Source organism: Porites lutea, chromosome 11 (assembly GCF_958299795.1).
Source record: "Porites lutea chromosome 11, jaPorLute2.1, whole genome shotgun sequence".
Lineage (NCBI taxonomy): Eukaryota > Metazoa > Cnidaria > Anthozoa > Scleractinia > Poritidae > Porites > Porites lutea.
In genome coordinates this window covers 8,840,011-8,852,510 of record NC_133211.1, presented here as the reverse complement: position 1 = coordinate 8,852,510, position 12,500 = coordinate 8,840,011, and the positions used below count along the sequence as shown (strand labels likewise).

Sequence of the window (12,500 nt, the reverse complement as noted above, 5' to 3'; positions counted from 1 at the left end):
AACAAGGGAAAACAAGAGTAACAAAAGGTAACAAAGGGTAACAAGGGTAACAAAGGTAACAACGGGTAACAAGGAATAACAAGGATAACAACGGGTAAAAAGGAAAACAAGGGGTACCAAAGAAAAACCAGGGTAACAAGGGGTAATAAGAGGTAACAAGGGTACCAAGGAGTAACAACGGGTATCAAGGGTAACAAGGGATAACAAGGGATAACAAGGGTAACAAGGGGAAACAAGGGGTAACAAGGGGCAACAAGGTTAACAAGGGAAAAAAGGGTAACAAGGGGTAACAAGGGGTAACAAGGGATAACAAGGCTAACAATGGGTAACAGATTCTAACAAGGGTAACAAGGGGTAACAAAGGTAAACAGGGGTAACAAAGGGTAACAAGGGGTAACAGGGGTAACAAAAGGTAACAAGAGTAACAAGGGGTAACAAGGGTAACAAGGGTAAAAAGGGGTAACAAGGGATAACAAGGGATAACAAGGCTAACAATGGTTAACAGATTGTAAGAACGGTAACAAGGGATAAAAAAGGTAAAAAGGGGTAACAAGGGGTAACAAGGGTAACAAGGGGTAACAAGGGTAACAAGGGTAACGAAGGGTAACAAAGGTAACAAAGGTAACAAGGGGTAACAAAGGGTAACCGGGGGTAACAAGGGTAACAAGGGGTAACAAGGGTAACACGGATAACAAGGGGTAACAAGGGATAACAAGGGTAACAGAAGGTAACAACGGTAACAAAGGGTACCAAGGGTAACAACGGGTAACAAGGGGAAAAAGGGAAAAAGGGGTAAAAAGAAGTAACCAGGGTAACGAGGGTAACAACGGGTAGCAAGTGTAACAACGGTAACAAGGGGTAACAAGAATAACAACAGGTAACAAGGGTAAAAAGGGGAACAAGGGGTAACGAGGAGTAACCAGGGTAATAAGGGTAACAAGGAGAAATAAGGGATAACAATGGGTAACAAGCGTAACGAGGGGTAACAAGAGATAACAAGGGTAACAATGGGTAACAGATGGTAAAAAAAATAACAAAGGTAAAAAGGGGTAACAAGGGGTAATAAGGGCAAAAAGGGGTAACAAGGGGTAACAAGGGCAACAAGGGGTAACAAGGGGTAACAAGGGTAATAAGGGTAACAAGGAATAACAAGAGTAACACAGGTAACAAGGGGTAACAAGGGATACCAATGGTAACAGATGGTAACAACAGGTAACAAGCGTAACGAGGAGTAACAAGGGTAACAAGGGTAACAAGGGTAACAAGCGTAACAAAAGGGTAAAAAGGGCAACAAGAGGTAACAAGGGGAAACCAGGGTAACAAGGGGAAAAAGGGTAACAACCAGTAACAACGCGTAGCAAGGGTAACAAGGGTAACAAAGGGTAACAACAGGTGACAAGGGAAACAAGGGTAACAAGGGGTAACAAGGGTAACAAAGGGTAACAAGGGGTAACAAGGGCAACAAAGGGTAACAAGGGGTAACAAGGGTAACTACAGATAACAAGGGTAACACAAAGTAACAGATGGTAACAAGGGTATCAAGTAGTAACAAGGGAAAAAAAATGTAACAAAAGGTAACAAGGGGTAACAAGGGTAACAAAGGTAACAACGGGTAACAAGGAATAAAGGGTAAAAAGGAAAACAAGGGGTAACAAAGGAAAACCAGGGTAACAAGGGGTAATAAGAGGTAACAAGGGTAACAAGGAGTAACAAAGGGTATCAAGGGTAACAAGGGATAACAAGGGATAACAAGGGTAACAAGGGGAAACAAGGGGTAACAAGGGGTAACAAGGGTAAACAGGGGTAACAAGGGGTAACACGGGGTAACAGAGGTAACGAAAGGTAACAAAGGTAACAAGGGGTAACAAGGGAAACAATGGTAGAAAGGGGTAACAAGGGTAACAAGGGATAACAAGGGATAACAAGGCTAACAATGGTTAACAGATTGTAACAATGGTAACAAGGGATAACAAAGGTAAAAAGGGGCAACAAGGGGTAACAAGGGTAAAAAGGGGTAACAATGGGTAACAAGGGTAACAAGGGGTAACAAGGGTAACAAAGGGTAACAAAGGTAACAAAGGTAACGAGGGGTAACAAAGGGTAACCGGGGGTAACAAGGGTAACAAGGGGAACCATGGGTAACAAGGGTAACAAAAGTAAGAAGGATAACAAGCGGTAACAAGGGTAACAAGGGGTAACAAGGGGTAAAAAGGGGTAACAAGGGCAACAAAGGGATAAAAGGGGAAAAAACAGGTAACAAGGGGTAACAAGGGTAAAAAAGAAAACAAGGGCTAAAAAAAGGATAAGCAGGGGTAACAAGAGTAACAAGGGGTAACAAGAGTAACAAGGGTAACAAGGGGTAAAAAGGGAAACAAGGGATAACAAGGGTAACAAGGAGTAACAAGGGGTAACAAGGGTAACAAGGGGAAACAAGGCGTAACAAGGGGTAACAAGGGGAAAAAGGGGAAAAAGGGTAACAAGGGGTAACAAGGGATAACAAGGGTAACAAAGGTAACAAGGGCTAAACAAAGGATAACCAGGGGTAACAAGGGTAAGCAGGGGTAACAAGGATAACAAGGGTAACAAGGGGTAACAAGAGTAACAAGGGTAACAAGGGGTAACAAGGGGTAACAAGGGTAACCAAGGTAACCAGGGCTAAACAAAGGATAACCAGGGGTAACAAGGGTAACAAGGGGTAACAAGAGTAACAAGGGTAATAAGGTGTAACAAGGGATAACAAGGCTAACAATGGGTAACAGAGTGTAACTAGGGCAACAAGGGGTAACAAGGGGTAACAAGGGTAAAAAGGGGTAACAAGCGTAACAAGGGTAATGAACGGCAACAAAAGTAACAAAGGTAACAAGGGGTAACAAAGGGTAACCGGGGGTAGCAAGGGTAACAAGGGGTAACAAGGGGTAACAAGGGGTAACAAGGGTAACAACGGGAAATAAAGGGTAAAAAGGGAAAAAGGGGTAACAAGAAGTAACCAGGGCAACAAGGGTAACAACGGTCACAAGGGTAACAGGGGGTAACAAGGGTAACAAGGGTAAGAAGGGTAACCAGGGGTAATAAGGGTAAAAAGGGGTAACAAGGGGTAACAAGGGTAACAAGGGGTAACAAGGGGAACAAGGGGTAACAAGAGTAACAAGGGATAAAAAGGGTAACAATGGGTAACAGATGGTAACAAGGGTAACAAGGGTAACGAAGGGTAACAAGGGTAACAAGGTGAAACAAGGGGTAACAAGGGAAACAAGGGGTAACAAAAGTAACATGGGGTAACAAATGGTAACAGGGGTAACAGCGGCTAACAAGGGTAACAAAGGGTAACAGATTGTAACAAAGGTAAAAAGGGATAACAAAGGTAAAAAGGGGTAACAAGGGGTAACAAGGGTAAAAAGGGGTAACAAGGGGTAACAAGGGGTAACAAAGGGTAACCGGGGGTAACAAGGGTAACAAGGGGTAACAAGGGTAACACGGGTAACGAGGAGTAACAAGGGTAACAGATTGTAACAAGGGTAACAACGGGTAACAAGGGGTAACAAGGGGTAAACAGGGTAACAAGGGGGAAAAGGGTAACAATGGGTAATGACGGGTAACTAGGGGTAAGAAGGGTCACAAGGGTAATAAGGGGTAACAAGGGTAACAAGGGGTAACAAGGGTAACAAGAGGAAAGAAGGGTAACAGGGGTAATAAGGAGTAAGAAGGGTAACAAGGGGTAACAAGGCTAACAAGGGGTAACAAGAGCAACAAGGGGTAACAAGGGTAATACGGGTAAAAAGGGGTAACAAGGGATAACAAGGGTAACATGGGGTAACAAATGGTAACAGGGGTAACAATGAGTAACAAGGGTAACAAAGCATAACAAGGGGTAACAAGGGTAACAAGGGGTAACAAGGGTAACAAGGGGGAACAGGTGTAAGGAGTAACAAGGGGAACAAGGGATAACAGGGGTAACAACGGGTAACAGAGGTACCAGAATAATTACAATTTATATGTTTAGTTAATTGTGACAGTACGGTACAAACCTTATTAGTTGTACTGCCCCATCAGTCAACCTGTACCGTATGACACAAGTAAGGGCCAAGAAAGTATAACTTTGTAGTTGTACCTTAAAAAAGATGTAAAAAAAACAACATTAAATATCATGCTACTCAAAGCGGTGCTCTAGCAGAGCCCGGTGGTCGTGGGGCCTAACTTTTGTTCTCAGGTGACTAGAAAATCTTTGCTTTTTCATAGACATCACATGCTGTGCACACTGGATTTCACAAGTTCAAAGCACTGGGCTCCCTTCAATTTTTCTTCAAGCACAGCCTTGCTACTGGATTCTTTGGGATTCATTTTTACAGGATTATTTTCGCATCTTCGGTTTACAGCATTTGTTAAACTAGAATAAAATCAGACCTCAATACCATGATTGAAATAAAAATATATGTTCAACATTACAACAGCTTTAATAATTGATAATATATTATCAGTATATATTATCAATATCAGTATATATTATCAGTATGCTTCCCTCAAAACATGGGATTTTCTTATGGTATCTGTCACTAAGAATATATAGTATATTTATTGCAAACCTCAGATCATGATATATTTATTGCAGTCTACAATATTAGTTGTATACTAGTGTTACATGTTCACATAACCAGCATTTCCTTCTCCTCATAAGTCCTATGAATAGTTTTGATAAGAAGCAAAGGAAGCACTTCATCAAACTAGCCTAAATGCTTGTTTAACCTTAGAACAGATGTTACCTACAATATATACACCTACCTCATTAGCATTTAAGCAGGGTACCATCAGCCTCTGTGGTACCTGTTTTCTTTCAGAAAAGACTGCCACAGTCGTATGTCGTATTGTGGCCCACATGTGGCGTCTGTTCATAAAAAGATAACAGGCCAAGAAAATATATCTCTGTAAAATTCAACTACCGGTATTGGTCTATTATCAATGCTGCATTCTGATTGGTTGAGCTACTACTAGGCTATATGTTATAGCCCACTAGTAGCAAAAAGCGCTGGCTTTTTGGCGGCAAAAAAGGATTAAAGTCAAGTTTTAACTAGCTGAAATTGTTTTGTCTCAATATTTTTCACCAACTAGTTGGATTTTACTAATGGCCCTCATGGCCTCTAAGTCAATAGCCCATGAGGCCAAAGGCCCAATGGGCTATTGACTCAAAGCCCTTACAATCCCCTGTAACCCCATGCAGCCCCTTGTATCCTTTTGTTACCCCCTGTTATCCCTAGTAGGCCTATGTATCCTCTTGATAGCGTTACAGCCTGTTACTTACTTTGATTACTGTTAATTACATCGTCCTTGTGGAAGAATTGTGGAAAGCAACTAAAAGATTAATTGCAAAAAATTCAAAACAATATGAGTAAAGTTATTACCAGTTCATTATACAGGGTCTCCAGTAAGAATTCTAGTAGTAGGAGTAAGGTGTTACCTATACAGGATAATAATTTGAAAAAGGCTCCAGTAGGTCTTAATAAAAAATAGTCATAGGCTACTAAACATTAGCTACAGATTTCTTTGTAGTAAACGGAGAATTCTCCCATCTTTATGCCTAATAAACACACTGTCATACTAACACTAAATTAGTAGATTTTTTGGTAAAATTGAAATGGAAAACCCCAAAACCAGGTGCACACATATTAAGGCTACCCTTATGTACACAATCCTAAAAAGATAACTCTTCGTCCCCCCCCCCCCCATCCCCCCTGCATCTGAGAGTCTCCTTTACAAAACTCAATGAAAGTAACACAAACTATAATCTTTAAGCAATCTTGAAACTGATCTGGCATTTCCAAGGTACAAAAATTAATTTACTCAAACAGGGTTTTAAGTGTACTGGTGCAATGCTCTACAACAAGCTTTCTTACCATGCGAAAACAACACAATCACTTCCTGCATTTAAAAGCAAACATGCTCTTTGCCTTTTTCTACATTGCTCTGATCTTTTAATTTGTATGTGTAATTGATAGTGTAAAACTTATAGTACACTTTGTTATTCTCTAAAAACTCACAACAACAAACATAGTAAAATCACCTGTATTGTGTAAATATTTATCTAGTTAATATATTACCCTCAAATAGTTTGTAACATTTTTCATTTCAATAGTAAACAGCAAATTCCTGCTTAGTTTTTTTTAAAAGAAATCAGCTTTTGTTCTGTGTGGCTAGCATAATTAACTAATTGCTTGTTGTAACCCACTCTATTACCTCTTGTAACCACTTGTAACCCCCTGCAAGCCCATGTAACCCCTTGTAACCCCCAGTGTTACCTCTTGTAACCCCCTGTAACTCCTTTTAAACCCTTGTATCCCCCAGCAATCCCTGGTAATCCCTTGAAACCCTTTAAAAACCCTTTAAAAACCCCTCTAATCTCAGGTTAATGCTACAGACTGTTACTTACTTTGATTACTGGTAATTCCATCGTGCTTAGCTTGTTGAATACTTGTGCTAAGAAACTGAAAGATAAATTGCAAAAAATTCAAAACCGTACGGTAAAGTCATTACAAGTTTATTATACATGGTTTTTGTTAAGAATTCTAGTAGCAGAAGTAAGGTTTAATGTTACAGGGTAATAATTTGAAAAAGGCTCCAGTATGTCTCAATAAAACAATAGTAATAAGCTACCGAAAATTAGCTGGAGATTTCTCTCTACTAACAGACGATTCTCTGATCTTTGATACATAATAAACACCCTGTCATAATGACATTACATGAGTAGATGTTCTTAAAAATTGAAATGGAAACCTGGAAACTATTCGCTCCTCAAGAATCAATTTCCCCCCCTGCCCCTCACCCAACTGACAGCCTCCTTTACAAAACTCAACACTAGTAACAACAGCTATGATCTTGGCAATCTTGAAACTGATCTAGATCTTTAAACCCAAAAACTAATTTCTCCAGACGCAGTTTTAAGCGAAGTGGTGCAATGCTATGGAACAATCTTTTTTACCAGGCAAAAACAACATAATCGCCTTCTGAATTAAAAGGCAAACTTCCTCTTTGCCTTTTGCTACAACGCTCTGATCTTTTAATTTCTATGTGTAATTAATAGTTTAAAACTTACAGTACACTTAATTGACTTAATTCTCCTCCAAAAATTCACAGCAACAAACATAGTAAAAATACCAATATTTTGTAAAATTTTACCAAATTAACATTTTGCATTTCGATGGTGAACAGCAAGTTTCTTCTCATTTTTTTTTAGGAGATCAGCTTTTGTTCAGTGTGGTTAGCGTAGCTACCTAATTTCTTGTTCTAACCCACTGTAACAGCCTCTGTAACCCTTTGTCCCCCTGTAACCCCCTAGCAGGCCCGTAGGGAGGGGGGTGCAATGGGTGCGCTCACCCCCCCTCCCAACAGGTCCCTATTTAAGCTTCCCTACGCTCACGCTCGTAGTATAAAAAAATTGCACTGCCACTCAGTCAACAGTATGCATCAGTCAATTCCAACCCCTTGCATGTAAATAAGAATAATGCAAGTCTTAGGACTGGAGTGTGATGATGTTCTCCCTGCGGTTAGGGACTGGTCAAAAAGTATGGGGGGGGGTGGGTCATGAGGTTTTGAGCCTTGTGGAAGGGGTGGGTTGTGCAATTTTCAGCTACCCTCAGGGGGTGGGTCACCCTATTTTATTACATAGATGGGCACTAACTACTAACGAGACAGTTGACTACACTTGTTGTATAAAACACAGCCAGCTGGAATAGTCCATTTTCGAGTTCGTTGTGACCGCTGAATAATTATTAATTATTAAAGAAGTGAAGACGCATGTTTTACAGCCTTAGCCTCAATCTGAAGTAATATATTCACAAATTCCAACGAGAAAAAGACCTGTTTATTACTCTGTCTATTGTGTATCTTCAAATTTCAAACACTTACTTGCCAGAATTTCTGAATGTTTTACTTCACGTCGAGGCTAACCCTGTATGAATGTGTCGTTAATGTTTATATTCAGCGGTTATTTTTAATTCAAAACCGGACTATTATTGCTAAAATACTCACAAACCTGTTGTAAGAGAAAATACAAAGGGTGACAGGCCCCACATCTATACAGGCATGGAACCCTCTGTTAACCTTTTTTTTTTGGCTCTAACAAGCATGTCCTTTAATGATTTTCCTTTTTTGTAAGGAAATGATTGGTGGTTCTTTAAAAATTTATTGAAGTTATAGTTGGTTTTGTATAAGATTGCATTTTTTCTTTCAAGGTTCCTTCATAGTAGACACAGAGGACTGGTATTGTGTCACGAATGGCAATATTTCTTTTTCCGCCTTGTTGTTTTGTTTTAGGAGTTTAGACTCCCTTTTGTGAATTTTATTTGTGATAGAAGGTTTTGTATCAAAGATTGTTGGTAGCCTCCGTCCATCAAGCTTTTTTTTCTTTAAATTTGAATTATTTTCCTCAAAGGTTGTTTCTGAGGAGTTTTTCTGTAGGATTCTCAAGGCTTCTCCTTTAACAAATCCTTTTTTAGCATTTGGAGGGTGACGCAAGGTGAAATGTGTGTGCAAGAATGTTTCCTTTTGTTTAAAATGTGTCTTTGCATCAAGGATAGATTTTTCCTTGAATCTTGTGCCTTTGTATACAACCATGTCTAAAAAGTAGTCTCAGTGTCAAATGTTTCGGCTGTGAATTCAATAGTTGGGTGATGTGAGTTTGCTTGTTCAATGAAGGCTTCAATGTCTGGTTTAATCATGTGCCATAGGGAAAAGATATCGTGTATGTAGCATTTCCAAACTGTTGTTCAAACTGCTTAGAGTTGTTGTTTTAATATATGTCATAAAAATATTGGCAAAGGAATCAAAACTGCTGTCTTTGTGCCCATTGTAGTTCCATGGTTTTGTAGGTACTGCTTTCCATTGAAGTGAAAGAAATTTTCTTCGAGGATTAATCTAAGCATTTCTCACAAGTAATGTGTAGGAATGGGTCGTCTTTGTAAAAAATTTTCATATGCTTTGTTACAGACAATTTCAATATACCCTCGTTTTGCTGTATATTTGTTTTAAGACTCATTACGTCCATTGAAACAAGAAATGTTCAGTTTTTCACATCTGTCTTTTGAGTGAAAGGTATGATTCCTGCGATTTTGATATTGGTTGTAGCAGTGTATCAACAAATTTTGTCAAGAACAGAACAAGGTTTTATTGGATTATTAAGAGGAAACCAAACATCGATGTTTTAACTAGGGGGTGGGTCATGCAATTTCTAACCTTGCTTTAGGGGTGGGTCAGTCATTTTTGTACAGAAGGGAGGGGCAGGGCAATAAGTTTTTTATCAACCACATTTCCAAATGCTCCAGCCCACCACCACCGCCCCCTCTATACTTTTTGACGAGTCCCTTATTGTAATGTTCCCTCAATAGGGAACAACATTATTTTGTTTTTGTGGCGAGAGCAGTACAACAATAATTCTAACTGGCTTAATGTTGACCTTATGAAGGTATGCACTGTTCCTTTATTTTCTTTGGCCCTTTGTCTTAGATGATAGCTTAAAATATCCGCTGTTTTCTGTGGCCAAAAAGTACTAAGTAGTATTCGAGGCACAAGGGAGGTTCTGTTAACTGGCTCTTACACACATCCACTTTCTACACAGGTTGAAAAAAGGTGTTTTCGTTTTGTTAATGGTTACCTCACGGAAACCTGAATATCCGCAGACAGGAAACACGTGTATACGGCATGTTTCAGTTTCTGTAAAGTCACAGAAACACATCATTTACACTCTTGTTTCCATCAGTTCTACTCTTGCAGCAACACTAATGTCATGTTTCTGCAGCTCGTAAATTCAGAGGATACTCAATTATCCGTCGAGTTTCCGCAACAATAAATGCGGAAACTCAATCTCTTTTGGTGGATTATTCACTGGATTTCCTAAATGTGGAAACTTTATGTAACTATTCAGTTTTGGATCATATACTGTTCATTCTATCCAGTATATAAAAAGTGGATGTTTGTGAAACAACTCCAGACCATTTCATGATTCCATTTTCGCTGATACACAAAAAATCAAGCAGACTCAAATTTAGATCCGTCCTGCCAGCAGTGCAGCTTCAAGGCTGCGTGTTCCACTGGACCCAGGCTCTGTGGAGAAAGGTTAGTTCATGTCGAGCACTCTTTTTTCGCTGCCGAAAAAAAAGGTGAATAAAAGGCAATAAACTGATTATTAAAGTTTATTAAACAAATTGTGATTTCACAGCTTTAGCCTTTTTTATGAAACAAATATATACAACTGTTAGAACGTAAGCGTCAACCGTTATAGCGTTAAGACAAACTGTCAACCCGTGTATCATCACCTTTAGCAGTCCGTTCCTTAGTCGTACGTTTTCCTTAAAGTCAAAAATTTTAACTTTTTGTCTACGCCAGGTGCAAGAGCTTGGCCTCCAAACTGCATACAGTAACGATGAAGCAACGAACCGGTTCATCAGGAAACTAATGGCCCTCCCGTTCCTCCCTCACTACGAGATCAGACCGATGTTTGTGCGCCTCAGCGTTCAGGCACAGACCCAGCCCCTCCGCAATCTTACTGACTACATCCAGGAGCAGTGGATTGAGAGCACCATCTTCACCCCCAAAGATTGGAGTGTCTTCAAGCAGCCGATCCGGACCAACAACGATATAGAGGGGTGGCACAGCGCCCTGAACCGCCGAGCCGGTGGCCAATGCAGATTACAGTTTTACCTCTTAATCGAACTTCTTCATCGAGAAGCCCGCTTGACGTCAATAACAATCAAGCTTGTTTCAGACAAGAAGTTGAAGAGAATACAGAGAAGGAAGTACAGGCAACTCCAACAGAAACTATTCGACGCCTGGGAGCAGTACCAGACAGGCAATAAGAGTGCTTCACAATTACTCCGCTGCTGTTCCCACTTGAATGGACCTGCTCGTTGCCAGTAAGACTGAAATAGAGAACTTTGATATTTTTAACAGAAACGTCAGAAGTTTAATAGTTAAGGCTAAGTTTAGGTTAAGTTACACATTAATTTAGGTAGAACTTATGATCGCAAAGTCGATAAGCATCGAAGTTAAGTCGAGTTTAGTTAAAACAAGCCGGTTAAGTTTATGATTTCAAGATTGTCAAGTATGAAAATTAGGCTCAGTTTTCTTTGGTTGTCTTTCCTTTAGGTTAAGTCGCACATTAATTAAGGGCAGCTAAGTTTAGGTAGAATAAGGCTGGAATTTCGAACTTAAGGCGAAATAGATAAGCATCGAAGTTAAGCAAGGGTTACATGTGAATTATTTTATCAAGGGGCGGGTGTCACTAGGACAACCCACACGTTCCCGCATGTAATAAGTGTATTAGAATTAACACAGAGTGCGGAGGAATAACATGTTTTGTAGTTAAATTTTATGATCGCTGACGGTTTGATTGTCGATTATACAGTAAACACAGGCGAATCGTACGATCGGCTCGGTAAACTTTTCGCTTCGCCTACCATCACAAAGAACTCCTCTGCGCCCTGTGGAATTAAACGCAAATGATCTGTCGTTTAAGGGGCAGGTGTCACTCGGATAACCTAAACGTCCCCGCATGTAATAAGTGTATTAGAATTAAAATGTCGCGAAATGAGTACGCTTCATGGTTACTGAGTGTAATTGGAGAACCGTGTAATTCGCAACTCAGAATATGCGATATTTACATAACTTGTTTTTACTCGAACGAAGATGAATCAAATTAAAACGGAAATTTTCAGGTAAACGAACGCTCGTTATTTACAATTATTTAACTTCGATAGGCTTGACTTTATGAGTCACGCTTTAGGAATTGAATCGACTGACTAGGATCCGAGCGCGATCGCACATAAAGTAGATGAATCAACTGTTGGAACACATGTTTAAACACGTGGGCAAACTGACATATGAGACGTAGGCGAATCGACTCTCACTGTAGGCAAACAGACTGTAGGCGAAACGACCGTAATCGTTATACAGGGTTTTCATTAAGAATTCTAGTAACAGGTGTAAGGTTTAACTTAATAGGATAATAATTTGAAAAAGGCTCCAGTACGTCTCAATGAAAAAATAGTCATAGGCTATCAAACATTAGCTGGAGATTTCTCTGTACTAAACGGAGAATTCTCCGACTGTTGCTGCGTAATAAACACCCGGTCATGATGATATTGAACAGGTAGGTGTTCTTGAAAGATTGAAATGGAAAACCTTGAAACCAGGCGCCTACATGATAAAGCTACCCTTGCGTACACAATCCTATAGGATCAATGTTCCCCCCCCCCCAATCTGAGTGCCTACTTTACAAAATTCCACGATAGTAACACTAACTATAATCTTAGCCGTCTTAAAACTAACCTACTACTTCTAAGGCCAAAACTAATTTCCTCAAATGCAGTTTTATGTATAGTGTTGCAATGCTCTACTAAAATCTTGGTTGTCAGACCACATGTCCTAAGAACCCCTGTTGTAAGAACTGATTGTTGTAAACCCCCTGGTTGTAAGAAACCCTGGTACTAAGACTCCTAGTTCTAAGAAACCCTTGTTGT

At 39.8% G+C, this 12,500-nt stretch overlaps 1 protein-coding gene across 1 annotated transcript; it reads left to right on the top strand.

Annotated features, from left to right (window-relative positions):
* The first annotated feature begins 9,981 nt into the window (after nt 1–9,981).
* Nucleotides 9,982–11,059, top strand: LOC140953151 (uncharacterized). Its single transcript, XM_073402650.1, has 2 exons — nt 9,982–10,098; nt 10,369–11,059. The coding sequence occupies exons 1-2, from the start codon at nt 9,982–9,984 to the stop codon at nt 10,897–10,899; spliced, it is 648 nt and encodes a 215-aa protein (XP_073258751.1). The 3' UTR covers nt 10,900–11,059.
* The last annotated feature ends 1,441 nt before the right edge of the window (nt 11,060–12,500 follow it).